Raw genomic sequence first — 16,504 nt, 5'->3', positions numbered from 1 at the left:
ATTTATAAACAAATATTAACTTTTCTGATTCTGTATGTAATTTTTTAGTATTACAAGAATTTGTCGCTGTCAAAAAACGAACTGCAGAAAAGAAAGAATAAATGCTCACGGCATCGGCAAAAGTACGAAAGGCCAATAACACCAGAAGGTATATTAATAGTGTTTCTCATCATTTTTGTGATCATATTTGTAACATTATATAAAATACAATATAATTTTTTTTTAAAGGATTTTGGAATCCCGAATTTCCTGAAACACAGTCGTCGGAATGTATAGAACCAGCATTAAAAAAAGGTTGCAATAATTTGGAGGTATTGTATACAATATTTTTAAGTATATTACAAATAAATCATTGAAATTTACACTATAACACTATTTATCGTTATAACAATAACTACAATGTAGTTGTTGCATGTTCAGATAAAGCATAATATCTAAAATGAGCACAAAAGCAAAAACTTAGTTTTTAATATTTATAATTTATTACGAAAATTATAATTGAACATGTTTAACTAAAATATATGTCATGTAATCCTTTTAGATTTCTCAACATCAGGAAAGCTGCATGTTAGATCTCAATCATTCAAAGGTTTGTTTAATTTCTGCTATTAGATCTTAGAATTAGTAAATTAATAAATGTATTATAATTTAAATACGTATTTGTAGAGCAATCAATCGGGAGGATGCAATAATGAAGAGGTACGTTGATTGGATACATTTTTCTCTGCGTACATTGTACCACTAGTACTAATAGTAATACTAGTAGTAATACATATTATAGTAGTAATACATAATATTGTATTACAATGTACACTTAAAACTTTACTCGTTTTTTGCAGTTAAAAGAAAAAGTATCGTTACTTTATGAACAAAACTTTAAATTACAATCACGGATTAAGGAACTACACGAATATAATAACAAATTAGAGGGTGAATGTAAAGAAATAAAACAAAAGCTGGAGAAAGCAACGTTTGAGTTGACAAATGTAAGAAAGCTAAACGAACGACTGCAAACGGCGTTAATCGATAAAACTAACGAATGCGAAAGTAAGAGATTGTATATACATTATGCTTTTTTACTGTCAGTTTATAAAAATATCTTAAATTCTCTTGAAGTACAATAAATACACTAATAAGTGAATTACATAGCTATTCAAACAGCATAGAAAAAAAAAGAAAAAATCCTAAAGATATATAAAAGATAATAAGGAATCTTTAAGTGATTTTTAATCATCTTGTTTAGATATGTATGTTGTCTGAATAGAGTCGTAATTTTTTTTAAATGTTATGTAGATAAAAATAACAAACATTTAAATTTTTACAGCAACGTTGAAAACTGTATTGACTTCTAATATCAACATGCAGTACGAAAATAATTTTCCACCAATTGGGACAAGACACGTCTACTAGTGGGATGGTAATGAGTACAACCTTTCCCATTATATTATTAATAAAAATTATTTGTCATGATAATAAACATTTATGCACGCATTACAGATTCACATTGGGCGAAACAAATGGATAAGTGAAATCTACTATAACAGAGTGTTAAACTCGTCGAAAACTCCTCGCCAATTTGCAAGTAATGTTATTCTTGCTGTTTTCGACAATGAATTGCTTATGACTAGCACCGTTACAGGATACACTTCTACATGATGCGGTAAAAAAAGGAAATGCAATAAACTGGATGAAAAGAAACTGGGAGCTTGTGAAGGTAAAACATGTTTCATTATGCAACATATAATATCAATATAAACATATAAGAATATAACGTTTATTACTAATAATTTCTGAACAAAATCAATGGAATATTATAATAATGGATATAAACTCAGAAGTATAATCATTTGAGAATATTATTTTATTTTACTATATGTATATATAATATATATTTTATATATATATTATTTTTTATGTTTTGTTTTTAAGACCATAGTACTGAGCTAAAAGTATATATTGTCATTTATATTTTTGTTCGGATGCATACAAGCATTGGATAAACGACTTCTACTAAAAAAAATTTGCCAATACTCCCGACAAAGATAATTCTATGAGAGAAATGTCTAAGTTTTATTATTATGTGGGGAAAAAACTTGCTGATTTAAAGAAAATATGTGAAAAAGATACCGATGAAAATCAATCGATTGATGAAGAAAGCGAGGACATTGTTGATGATTCACAAATGAATGACGAAAATGCGAAGCCAAAAAATAGTGACAAGAAGAAAAAGAAGTACAGAAACAGAAGAACAAGAAACAGTAAAACTACTCAAGAGACTAGCGAACAAAGCGAAGAAAATGAAAATATTGTTGACGAAGGTGGTCGTTTTTATGATTTTTTACCTAAAATGTTTTAATTGTAAAAATCACAGAAGTTTCATTTATTTTAAGTATCAGTTGTTTTGAATTTTTTGAATTTTTTGGAAATTTTTAACAGCATAAAGGTATATTAAATTAAAAGAAAAGAAATATATATAGAAATAATATATATGTCAAATATATGTAAGATTATATAAGAATAAGAATAAGATTATATAAAAATGATATAATAGTACAAAGTACAGTACAAATAGTAACAAAAATTGTTTTTTTTTTTGTTAAAATATTTTAAGAAAGTTTACAATTGAAAATTTTATTTTTCTAATTTTATAAATTGTTTATATTACTATTGTACTTGAAAGTGTAATGCATAATATAAAAATTTTAAAACATTTTAATTCAGTTGCATTAAAACTTTTAATACTCTCCGCGACCACGTTTTGGAATCCTGACATTAGAAGCGAGAAATGATACACTGAGACGCTGAGAATTCTTGCGTGCCATTTTTAAATAAAAAGCTATTTTAATAAAATAACATTGTAAATCATGTTAACAAATTTGTAAAATTGTTCGAAAATTATTTTTTTTTCTTGGCGGTTGTTTAAAAATGCATAGCTTTCAGACAATTTTACAAATTTATTAACATGATTTATAGTGTTATTTCATCAAAATATCTATTTAAAAGTGGCACACAAGAATTTTCAACGTCTTAGCATGTCACATCGCATTAAAATTTGATTTAATTATAATTTATGAAATTCTGTAATTGCGGATTGATATGGATTTATCCCAATATTAATCCGTCCGAATTGTACTAAATCCGATCTTATTTTTAATCGGTTTTAATACCGTATTTTCGGTGCAGAAATCCCGATCGATTCGGATTACTTTTTTTTAAATCGGTTTTAATCGCATATTTTCGGCAGGGTAGTGTTACACAGATCCATTCATTTTCAATAGTGCATTCTTCTGTGCTTTCTTCAGAGCTTCATTTCGGCATCCTGTATATTTTGCCTTTTACATCGTTTAAGTTTATTGTCTCAAGTGTATTTAATAAATTTGAACACTGGAAAACACCTGCCAAATCAGATGTTAAACCAACGTCGTATACGTAAACCTGTGTTCAGAATTTTCTGACGATAAAACTAATATTTCCTTCTATTTGTACTATGTTTTCTATAACGCAGATTTATGAATTATTTAAAATACAGCAATTGTCACGACGGGAAGTAGAAAATGTTATATCCCCAACTTGTAATTTTCGAAATTGTTGACAACGACAGGCTAGCATATGATGTAGAAGAGGTCCCTCTACATGAACTTTAGATCCACGAATTTTTATTGTATTATCGGCCGGAGGCAGAACAAACTCATTTAAGTCACACATCTTAACGTAAAACTGCTGAAGAGGCATATGTGGTTTTCGTATGTATTTTTGAAATTGTGGCATGTTATTCTCATAACAAAAGGCACTGTATGATTCCAACGGCCCCAATCGCATAACATCGTTAACTACATGCAACAGACCATGCACATTGTACGAGATAAATTGTTCTCCGTACAGTTTCTCACACATCTTGACGTAACTCTTCAGTGCCGCATGGCAATAAATATATATTTCATCAGAGATATTTTGGAAACTGAGAAGGCGCATCACACAATGTAATAAAAGGAAATGTTCATAATATTCAGTATGTATAACATTTTGCAGCACAGCCGGAGCAGTATACAGTAAAACTTGTCTAAATTCAGTGCCTTTGAAATGTTGAAACATGGAAAACTTATTCGGACGACGATTGAATTCCGTAGGGCAATATTCTTTAAGTTGCATCATTCTTGAATCAAGAATGTCTAGTTTTCTTTTGTTTAATTTCTGACGCCCGTATTTTCCGTGGACGTGAGCGTGTAGAACTTTTTTTACTACTCCAATGTAAATAAGGTGTAAAGGCTCGAATGGAACTTGTGTTACTAGTCCTACCACAAGCTCTAAAGGGCTTTGGTCTTTATGGTGGTCTTCGTCTACTATATCTTTATATTCTTGATCAGTTCTTAATGGATGATGAATCCCCGGAAAAACCATAGTTCCCCGAAAAAATATTGCTTCGCTACGGAGACCTTCGACCTCACATTTGGAACACGCATTTGACGACATGTGCCCATAATGATTTAATGCAAATGCTCTTGCCGGTGCATCGGCAATAAAACAACGAATGATTAATGGTAACCGTCGATCGTTTATAATAATATTACTTTCATCTCGAATGTCGATAATTTCTTTAACAAATTGTTCAAAAAATTCAAATGCATTAGATGGTTTTCCTGATCCTTTAAAAACTCCTGCTATTATAGGCCGTTTATCGGGGTAATTGTAAGTTTTATACTCTGAATAGGCCAAATTTGAGCAGTACCATTGTTGTGGATTTGTGCACCGTCGGTACTGAAATCAATTTCTATTGTCTCTTGCAGCATATCTCCAGGAAGACTTTCTAATTTTTTTTAAGGGTACATTTGACACCTAAATAAAAATATTCTCCTCCAAAAATTTTTTTAATGTGCCTCGTAGCATTAGTAGGCGTTTGTAGTAATGTTCTTGTGTCGTTGGGAAAATATCTTAGGTTAAAAGGAAAGTTTTGCATTGTTTTCAGTAGTATATTTCCTTGTTTATGATTTAAATTTCCTGTTAAGAAAGCGTTTGCCAATGCTCTTTTCTTCAACTCGTCCAGATTTTGTAGATTATTGTCATTTTCATCTTCCGAAGAATTTGAAGACATGTTATATTCTGCTATTAGATTATCCTGAACTTCAACGTTATCAGCATCTCTTCCTTCTTCTTCGTTTTCATCATTTTCAGCGAAAGTGCCTTCACTATCTTCTATTCTTTCCCCACTGATAGAAGAGTCCTCATTGTAAACAATACATCTCTCATCATTGTGAATATTGTTATCAAATACAGATGGACCAGGATCTTCTGCCGCTTCATTCTCTGAAGCATCAGACGATGTAGAGTTCGAACTATTCAAATCATGTGCTACGGATTCTGAGTATCTTGAATGACCTTGTATAATAGATAACCGCCTTCTTTTCTGACTTGCACTTAGTTAAAGAAATGGTTTAAATTTTGTTGACATCCTTTTCTAAGCGTCGTTCGTAGTTGGTATAATAGTCAGAAAAATAATTAAAAATGCAATGATTCATTACAATATTTGTGATTAACATTATTAATCATTAATAATACAGATATCAGCCAATTAAAGATAAAATTAAAGTTTACAATTAAATTTTTTATATTACATCAATTAAAATTAATTAAGAAAAAAAAGAGCCACGTTGAGATTGACCGTGCAAAATTATATTATATCTACTAAGAGACTTACTAAAATTGCACACAAATCTACTGTATAATTTCTCTCAGTGAAGAAAAGCATCATTCTTTGCTTTAAACAATTTATACCTCTTATTTATACCATATATATATATATATATATATATATATATATATATATATATATATATATATATATTGTGTTGGTTAATGTATGTATATAATTCAGAAATACAATCCTCACTATGATATGTGCCGGCCTGGTGGCTTTCAAAAGGTTGTGTCGCTGGGGAACGCAAGTATGCAAATCACCAATTGTTATCTGGATAATAAAGATTTGATATAACAATGTTAATATTTATTATATCTAATGCCTGTATATTAATATTTTATTCAATTTATATAATATTCTATTTAAAATTTAATTAAAAATACATACAGTATTTCATTTAAAATTTAATTCTAGTTTTTTGTTTTGTAATCATTATATAATAATTTTTAGAACAGATTCTTCAATGAAGAGTTTAAGAAATTTTTAAATATATATAAATATAAAAAGAAATCCATGTACATATATAGAAAAAAATAATTTGAATATTAATTGTACCTCAATTTTATTTTGCTAAACAATTTATTTTAAATACTTAAATAAAATTTATATTTTTAATAAGAACAGCATTATACTAATAATGTCTAATAGTCATTAAAAGTTGTATTAAGAATAAACATTTTCATGATTCATGATTAAAAAATCTATTGCCAAAACAGTGTTAGCAAAAGTTATTTTTTACGATGACATTTATTTATATAAAATAAAAGTTGAATACTTTAGAAATAAATTGAAAAAAAATTAAAATTTTGCATATCTTACACATTTAAGTTTTTAACTTGCCATTGCATGATATTTCTAGGTTACAAGTCTATTAACAGAAAGTGTTTATTTGTGAAATTGCGATGTAATGTGTCTATGGTAATTGCTTTGTCAACTTTTGGCTAATGAAAGTACAGCTATTCATTTCTGGCTATATTTTATTATATGTATTTACTCTGTTTGATTACAAATTGAAAATTCGCTATTCAAGAGGTATTTACCGCACTATTGTAAAATTATTTATTTATGTGATATCATAAAGATTTACGTTAAGTAACACGTACTTTAGATAATTACTGTACTCGAAAACAACTCGTGATATAAATAAGGAGCATTTCCTTACAACCAACCAAGAAACACATTGGCACGCTACACTGACTACAAAGTTACATTTAGGTATCTTGTCGTTCGTCTTATATGATATGTAGATACAGGCAACCACGACTGACCACGACCGCGAAAAAGCAAATGCAACACTTTTGCAAACTTTTCTATAAAAATACAATATAAAAATGTGAAGTTATAACAAGGATTTCATATGACAATATTAATATTTATTATATCTAATGCGTACTTACCAAAAACAGCGAATTAATCGTCAGTCCAATGCCACGGTGTCACAAATATTTTGTACAAAGCAATCAAAGCAGCAATAACTATTAAGTACACCAGGCACAAAACGGCACACTCTTGAATTAAGCGGGAATGAGAATAACGCAATAAAATGAATTCTCGGCACATAGCACTCACGTCGTGAAAGGCAGCACAGTCGCGCATGGCGTAAACTGCATAGTGTGATTTATTGCTCCCGCACGCATGTCCCGATCACGTCGTACAGGCAAAGTGATAGCACTGTGCAGATATGGTGTGATACTCACATCGTGCAGGTAATATGAGCCCGCACGATTTGTTATCTGGGTGGTTTTGCTGGAAAACCACAAGCTTTTCTTGGAACAAGCATGTCATACGGATAATTTGATTGCTGATTAAATAATTACAATTGCAAAATCAGTAAAAATTCGGAGTACAATGTACAAAATTGGTGACGTTTTATTAATTTCGTTTGATGGAAATTTACCATTATTTGGTGTTATATCTCAGATTGTATCTTCGTCTAATATTACTGTATATTTTTATTGTCATTTATTTTTAACACTTGGTTTTGAAGATCATTTTTATGCTTATGTTGTGCATTATTCAGAAAAGTATATATATGTAGAGAAATCAGCGTTGTATGATTTTCGAACTTATTGTGCATGTAAGTCATTTACTGTTCATGATAAAAACTATTATATATGTCTAAGAAATAAAATATGTTCTACTAAAGATATATGATATAAGCTGAAAAATTGATATAACGTTGAGCGTTATGCGACGTCTACAATGCAGTCGTAGAGTCGTAAGAAATTGACCAATCACAGACAAAGTGTAGAAGAATAATCGACTGTGATTGGTTAATTTCTTACGACTTACGACTCTACGACTGCATTGTAGACCCCGCATTACTCAGAAGATTATATGTATGTAAAGGAGCGTTCCATGATTTCAACTTTATGTATGTCATTTATTTTTCACGAAAACTAATATATCCAAAGTCTGATATTTCATCCCATAAAGATAAGATGTTTTGTTACATAATGATAAGATATTTTGTTACATAAAAAAAAAAATGTAACGTAAAAAAAATATGTAGAAAAAATAAAAATATATTTATCTGTACACACAGACTTGTTTATATATTTAAATATATGACATATATGGCATATATTTAAATAAATGACATACATAAAGTTGTAATCATGGAACGCTCCTTTACATACATATAATCTTCTGAGTAATGCGGGGTCTACAATGCATATTTTAATAATGTTTTATATAAATATATGCCTGTATGTATTTTGAAATATAACTATAATATGAATCTAATTTAACTATTACTGTATATTTACTAACGATAAAAATAAAAATTACATTTAATCCATATTTGAATACCTTTTAACATATGTTATAGGTTAGCGATATTAATAAATTAAAACAATAAAAAGTTATTTTTTATTAAGTCAAAGGTTGAAATTAACACATGCACGTAGTAAATAATAAATTAAACTTGAGTCAAATTTAATACATTTTTTGAATTAAATTATTTAACTTTATTGTTTTAGTCAAATTAACAACATATTAAGTAGGAGCAGCGGCGACCTCCTCGTTGTGCGCCACCTTGTCGTGGTGAGGAGGCTCACCGTGGAATGGCCTGAAAAGGTCTTTTCATGGTGTTAAGAGCGCACAGTTCCTCCTATGGGGGAACAGGGAGTCCGGCGACTCTCCAAGGGACTTTTCCCATTCGCCAGTAAGAGATGGGGACTCCGACTTCAAACCCCCGGTGGCACGGCACCGTTAGGGGGAGATTTTTATCTCCCCTCCGTGCACGGGCGGCCAGGCTCGTCAGCCCAGTGGGGCGGCTGGCCAGGGGGGTGCTTCCCCCATGGTCGAGGCCTGTCCTGGCCGGGGCTGCTGCTCCGGCGGGACGGGTCCCTGGTGAGGTCACTTCGGTGGCCCCGTCTAAAGGGACGGGATGTGGGTGCCGGTCCTCCTGTGTCTGGGGCCGATCCTTCCTCTCCCGGTTCTGGGGGAGAAATGGATGCGATCTGGCATGGGAGGAAGCGGTGTCCCACAACAGAGGTGGCTCTCCCTCTCCGATCAAACGGCACGGGGACGTGGTCCCTGTGTACGCGAGAGTGATGGAGAGTGACGGGCCGTCGATGTCCCGGAGTTCACTGGGCTCGTTGGGCCGTACCGAGCCGCTCGGAGGTAATCCGAGGCAGGGTCGGACGGCGGTGGAGACTGGGGCGGTTACTGGGAGCTTAGCTTGCGGTTTCCGGTCTGGCCTGGTAGCTGCTCGAGCCGCTCAGACGTATTCTGAGGTCGGGGTCGAGTAGCGAGGTCCGTGCACTTTCGGAGTGTGTCCCGGTAGTCCTACCGGTCTCAGAGTGTGCGGACGAGAAGTACTCATGCTGGTCGCCACGGCGGGCAAGGCGGTTGGTTGGGTCGCTACAACCTTCCGCTCCATCCGTCCGTGGGGCCCCCCGCGTGGCGGCGCCCATCACGGTGCCCACACAGTCGGAGGTGTGGGACCCCTGAAAGCCCCTGGTTGGAATCATATCTGCCAGGGAGAAGTAAAGGGCCGGAGGCCCGTGCACCGGATGCCTATCCCGATGCTAGCGCCATATGCCGACTCCCCGGGGAAACTCGGGGGTAACGGGGCATGCCCGGTCGGCGGAGCCGTGATGGGTGGCGGGTTTGAAACCAAAAATGAACTGTTCCAATTTTTTTGATGTGGAGAAGAATTGCGAGGATCGCAGCACACTTGCGTCATGACACAAGTAGTAGACGCCCAACATCGGCGCTCGGACGGGTCAGAGGCTACCTCCTCTCCTCCTCCTATGAGGTTGAGAGGCGGAGCCGACGACAACAGGGAAGGACGGGACAAGGAAGGGAACTCCTCGGACACGGAGGGCACTCTGGTCGGGTCCGGAGGCGAGCGAGAGTCCGATACTGATGCGGAGATGTCCGACAAGACGGACATCTCGGTCATCTCGGTCCGCTCAGGCTCTGACCGCGGAGGGAACGATTCCCCTATTGGGCGGGTATTGAGGAAGAGGCCGGCGGCTATGAGCTATCAGACCTCCTCCGGGGACAAGGAAACGGACGCTCCGTGCCTTCGCCCTAGGAAGAAACAGGGCCGCCCGGCCAAATCAGCCGATCAGGTGGGGCAACACATCGCCCAAAAAAGAGGGAGAAGGACCAGCTCAAAAAGAAAGAGTTAAACGAAGAGTTGGCCCTCTCCATAGTAGAGGGAACCGAGGCCGTTGACCAAACAACGAGAAGGTTCCAGAAGCACGAGAAGGCGATGAAGACCTGCTCGGAACAGTTCGTGGACGCACCTGTCCAGGACGTCTTGAACACCCTTGAGACACAGGTGAGGTCCATCATGACTGTAGCAAGCAAAGGCAGCGGCATACAGGGTCCTCTACAGAAACTCCTGTACACCGCTGCCTCCACGATAGAAGCGGGGGCCAAGGTCCTGGCGTCCCGTACCCAGACGGGCCATTATGACCCCCTGGTCAGGAGAGCTCCCTCCCCTGTCAGCATGCAGGTGGAGGAATTAAAGGAGGCAAACCGCCGCATGGAGGAGGAACTCCGAAACCTCCGCAAGGAAATCGCGGAGATGCGGAGAATATCTCCCCCTCCCACCCTATTATTACCAGGGCCAGAGCTGGGCTCACGGGGGAAGAGGAGGAGAGGATGGAGGAAGACGAGGACGTGGAGGGACTGGAGGGGAGTCCCCCCTGATACCCTCCCCCGTTATCGTCCCCCCCTCCGAAGAGGAAAAGGCAAAGAACCCCGCTTTGAGGCCCCCGATAAAGGGGACAGAAAGATGTTGGAGGATCGCCCTATGAAGCCGGTGATTACGAGCAATTACCGAATTCCTGGGGACAAAGATTTTGTATGAATCATCGCCAATGAAGTCGAAAATAGGATTACGGGATCTCTCCTCAAAAATATCGAGGAGATAATGGTTAGGAGATTCCCCTCCTTGCCAGACCACCCCCTTCTGAATCTCCTAGCGGTCCGGGTCCACTCTCCGTTAAGAGGGTGGTTTCCCTCACTGGGGACTCAAAGAAGGGGAAAGAAAAGAAGGGGAAGAAGAAGGCGCCGACGCAGTCCGTCGATTTGCGACAGCCCACTGCCGGCCCTCCCCCTCCCCCTAAGGCGAAGAAAAAGGACCCGAGCAAGAAGCCGAGTCCCCTAACTCCCCCTGGAGAGGATACGACCACCCCTGCGGCCCTCACCAACGTCATACCCCGACGGGAGGAGGAGCTACTGTTCACCACGGTGGTCAAGAAAGGGGAGAAGAAAAAGACCCCCCCCCCCAAAACAGAAGGGAGAAGTTCGGCTCCCAAACCCCCCTTTTCTCCCTCCTTCCAAGGGGCTGGGAAAAAAGGGGGAAAGAGGAGGAAAGCCCCCCGCACCGCGGCGATCACCGTCACCTGCCCTGTGGGCAAATATGCCGAGGTGATGGGACGGGCAAAAAAGAGGATCCCCCTGAAAGAGGTAATCTCGGGAGAACTGAAATCCCGTCCAGCTCAGACGGGGGCCATGGTTCTGGAGATTTCCGGCCCCGATAGGAAAATCGAAGCGGACAGGCTGGCCAAGCGGATGGTCGACTTGTTTGCCGACAACCCGGAAGTCCGCATTGCCCGTCCGCAGAAGACGGGCAAAATTAGAATCAGCGGAATGGACCCCTCTGCCACACCCGAGGAGATAGCCCGGGCTGTGACGGAGCAAGGAGGATGTCTCCCCACTGAAGTTAAAGTGGGGGACTTTACTCTGACGGCGAGGGGCCTGCGGATGGCGTGGGTCTGTTGTTCCCTGGAGGCGGCCACTAAGATCGGACGAACTGGCCGTCTCCAGCTGGAGTGGTCCGCCTTCAAGGCGGAGCTACTAGACGTGCGCCCCTCCAATGTTTCAGATGCTTGGAGAAGGGGCACGTCAGGGCCAAGTGTCCAGCCGGTAACGCAGACCGCAGCGGCTGTTGCTACCGTTGCGGTGCTGCGGGACACTAGGCAAAGGCCCGGCCCGGCCCATTGTGCCGTCTGTCAGGCAGCCGGTCGCCCGGCCTCCCATCGTATGGGAGGCCAAGCGTGTAAACCCCCGAAGAAAAGGGGAAGGAACGGAAAGGGGGGGACTGCCTCGGCACTCTCTCCCCCTCCTCAGGGAGGACAGATTAAGGCGGTAGCGGCGAAACCGTTTGGTCCGGAGGGGCCCAGTCCCCCCCAGAGAAAGGAGAGCGAAACGTCGCCAAGTGTCGTCGCTGACGACGCGATAAAAGTTGACTTGCGGGAGTGACGGGTTACATAAACCCGACAATGTCTACAAGACTCCTGCAGGCCAACCTAAATCACGCCCGACAGGCCCAAGATCTCTTTCTTGCAGACCTGTGCGGGCGTGACGCTGGATTGGGAGTGGTGGCGGAGCCGTACAGTGTGCACGACTCAAATCCTAATTGGGTCGCGGCCGCTGATGGCTCCGCTGTCATTATTAGAAGGCACTCCCCGCGCTCCTCCCCGTATCCCTAGTGGAGAAGGGGAGGAGATTTGTCATCGCGCGGTGAGGTGCCCTACGGGTGGTGGGGGTCTATGCCCCTCCCAGCATGTCTCACCCCGAGTTTTTACAACTCCTGCGGGAGATGGGGGCAGGCATTTGCCGATGCCTCCCCCACCCTGTACTGGTGGCCGGGGACTTCAACGCCTGGAACATGGCGTGGGGTTCCCGGCGCACCGACAGAAAGGGTGAGGACGTGATAGAGTGGGCGGCGGAACTGGACCTCCCGCAATTAAACAGGGGGTCCACAAGCACCCCCGTGGGGAGTCCATAGTCGATCTGACGTGGACCTCCCCGCGGGCTGCGCGGCTGGTAGAGTCCTGGGGGGTGACGGACAGGGAGTCCCTGTCGGACCACCAAATCATAGAGGTGGTCCTGACAGCCACCCCCCAAGGAGTGCCGCTCCGTCGCCTGCGGAAAGAAAATAGATCCCCACGCAGGTGGGTCCTGGCGAGGCTGGACCAGGACAAGTTGGAGGCGGCGGTCTCGGTGGAGATGTGGTCGGATTCTCCCGGTCATGTCGAAACCAAAGAAGAGGCCGCCGCGATCGTGGGCATGGTGACACGGGTTTGTGACGTGACCATGCCCCGATCGAAACCCGCCCCTCGCCGGGCGGCGTATTGGTGGAGTAAGGAGATTGCAGAACTCCGCAGAGTTGCCAATTCAGCTCGACGCAATCTCCTCAGGGTCCGACGAAGGGCGGGTGAATACGATGGAAGCACTGCAATGGCGCGCGGTGTGTACCTGGCCGCAAGGTACGCACTGCGGTCGGCCATTAGCAGGGCCAAGGCCAAGGCCTGGGAAAAACTTATCGCGGAACTCGACAGGGACATGGGGGCATCCCTACCGGTTGGTCCTAAACAGACTAAGACCGGCGGCGCCCCCCATCTCGGAGATGCTCGACCCGGAGTTTCTCGGTCAGATAGTGGGGACCCCGAAAGAGATGTAAACATCCCCCCGAGGAGGGACCCTCCCCCCTGGTCCGAGGACCTGGAAATTTCAGAAAGGGAGCTCTCCGAGGTAGCAAAGAGACTGGGGGCGACTGGCAAAGACCCCGGTCCCGATGGGATCCCTGGTCGAGTCTGGGCCTTGGTCTTTGGCGGAGTGGGAGTCCGCCTGAGGAGGTTATACAACACCTGCCTCAGGACGGGCACTTTCCCCTCGGCGTAAAAAAGAGCCAATCTGGTTCTGATCCACAAAGAGGGGAAGCCGGCGGAACAGCCTTCTGCTTACAGGCCGATTTGTCTGCTGGACAAGGTCACCAAGCTGTTTGAGAGAATAGTTGCTGGCCGAATTGTCCGGCACCTGTAGCGGAATGGTCCCAACCTAAGTGAGAAGCAGTTTGGATTCCGGGAGGGTCGCTCTACAACAGATGCAATCTTGCATCTGAAGACCTTCTTGGATCAAATTGTAGGGCAGGGAGAGGTTGCGTTGGCGGTGTCATTAGACATCGTCAACGCGTTTAACTCTCTCCCCTGGGACTGAGTGGGGGTGGCCATGGAACATCATGGCCTTCCCCAATATTTAAGGGAAGTGGTATGAGACTACTTCCGCGGCAGGACGCTTCAGCACCAAGACCAGCTGGAGCCAGTAAGCAGAAGGCCAGTGCACTGCGGGGTTCCGCAGGGGTCGGTTTTGGGTCACCTACTGTGGAACCTCGCATAAGATAGAGTGCTCCGTACGGCGCTCCCCCTGGGCTGTCGTCTGTTGTGTTACGCAGACGACACACTAATAGTGGCCCGGGGAGAGGACTGGAGAGAGGCTCGGGACGCGGCAAACGCCGCAACCCGAGCGGTCGTGTGCTCCATAAAAGCCATGGGACTAGAGGTCGCCCCGCATAAGACGGAGGCTCTGTACTTTTACAACAGGGCCATGGGGCGTCCTCCCCCCATCCAAATGTGGGTGGGTGAGGTCCGAGTCCCGGTGGGGTCCCAGATGAAGTACCTGGGCCTCACTCTGGATGGGCTTTTGGGATTCAAGCAACATTTTGGTCAAATTATCCCCAAAGCGGACAGGATGGCGGCCGCACTAGGTCGTCTCCTGCCCAACGTGGGTGGGCCGAACGTTCGCGTTCGGCGTTTATACGCGAACGTCGTGCAGTCGGTGTCCCTTTACGGGGCACCGATATGGGCCGCAAAAGTCTCGGTCAGTCGGCGAATCATGGCGATTATTCATCGTCAACAACGCCGGCCTGCCATCAGGATAATTCGGTCCTACTGCACGACGTCGTTCGTGGCGGCCACGGCCCTGGCGGGCCTCCTCCCGGTCGAATTTTTGGCGAACTCGTACGCCGAGGTTTATCGGCGTACGAGGGACCCTGATCGTACCGGGAGTGCCTGTCTTAGACCAGGGGGTGGCGTATAGCGTTTCTACGCTCATGTAGCAGGGGTTTTGTTCCTTTCGCGGTTCAACACCCTCACAATGAATGTCTTAGACTAGGGGCTACCGGCAGGGGTTTTAGTGGGTATACCCAGGGACACCTTCCCTGGGGGACTCCCACATAACCCACGGGCTTTCCCCCGAGACCCGTGGGTATCCATAAAAGATTTCCCCCGCCTTACAAAAAAAAAAAAAAGGAGCAGTGGCGATCTATACGGGTGGTTAAAAATGACTCAAATATGGTGAAATTTTTAGTTAGTTTTTTGATAATCTTTAGACCAAATAGGTCAATAAATACGAATTTAATGATAAACTTTTAAAATCTGCGTCCCAAATATACTCCTGATACCAAGTTTTATAAAAATCCGTTAACTTTTTAAATTTTTCAATATTTTTGGTGGTCGTATTAGATTCGCCATTTTGAATTTTCAAAATCCAATTTGAGATTTGTATTCAGCATACAGAAAAACTCTTTGGTATTAAGTTTTACAAAAATCCGTTAATTTCTTAAATTTTTTAAATTTTTGGCGGCCATATTGGATCCGCCATTTTAGTTTAGACTTATGTGACAGTGCACAGATAAACAGAGTACTCGAAAGTGTTAATTGAAAGAGAAAAACGTCGAATGAATAATTGCTATACTTGAATAATTACCGTTTTTATTTTTTTTCGGTTTTCTGAATTTTAAGTATGATCCAATTGAATTTGATAATTTTGCCACGCGCCATTGGAAAGCTTACATTTTTCTGTAAATTTTAAGATTTTTTCAAAAATTTTTAGATCAAATAGAAATGGGCAGCATGGATGTAAAGTTAAAAAAGAATGCCCCATATATACATACAATTAGATTAAAATGTAAAAAAAATAGAAAATTTATTTTAAAAATGTGCACTTTACACGCGTGTGTGTGTGTGTGTGTGTGTTTGTGTATGTATGTGTGTGTTAAAATGTGATAAAAAAAATATATAATAATATACATATAAAAAATCAGTCATCTGTAACAAAAGAAAAAAATCATTAATAAATTTAAAATAACAGTACAGATTTTAAAAAATAGATACAAACGGGAATAAGTAGCCTGCAGAAAGCGCTTCCGCCACCGTCTGCAACACCTCGGCTGTTTGTGCCGCATCATGCTGCATGTGCTGGAACCGTGTAGTTAATATTTCCAGCAGCCTTACAGCCGTCATCAAGTTTCCCCGTATATTCTGCCTACAAGCAAAATAAAAAATAGTATAAGATTAAGAATAAATCTTTCATACGTAATATCAGCTAACAATACTTACATCGATGCTAAAACTACTCCGTTTTCACACCCGTGTACATCATAATCAATTCTGAAAAAGTGCAGCACGTGCTGCTGCTGCACAAGCCTCGTTGCCTCCTCAAATTGATGGATTGCACCTCGCAGTACAGCCACTCGATCCATTAAAGATGTCAGTAATGCATCGA

At 41.4% G+C, this 16,504-nt stretch overlaps 1 protein-coding gene across 1 annotated transcript; it reads left to right on the top strand.

Annotated features, from left to right (window-relative positions):
• Positions 1–14,488: 14,488 nt before the first annotated feature.
• LOC136997876 (uncharacterized) lies at positions 14,489–15,037 on the top strand. The gene has a single exon (XM_067349274.1). It carries the CDS (start codon positions 14,489–14,491, stop codon positions 15,035–15,037), a length of 549 nt encoding a protein of 182 aa, XP_067205375.1.
• The last annotated feature ends 1,467 nt before the right edge of the window (positions 15,038–16,504 follow it).

The sequence above is a fragment of the Linepithema humile genome, chromosome 2 (assembly GCF_040581485.1).
Source record: "Linepithema humile isolate Giens D197 chromosome 2, Lhum_UNIL_v1.0, whole genome shotgun sequence".
NCBI classification, from domain to species: domain Eukaryota; kingdom Metazoa; phylum Arthropoda; class Insecta; order Hymenoptera; family Formicidae; genus Linepithema; species Linepithema humile.
This window is presented reverse-complemented; position numbering and strand designations above follow the sequence as displayed.

Coding starts and splice junctions, on each gene's coding strand:
- LOC136997876 (XM_067349274.1), top strand. CDS start 14,489: ATGGGACTAGAGGTCGCCCCGCATAAGACGGAGGCTCTGTACTTTTAC.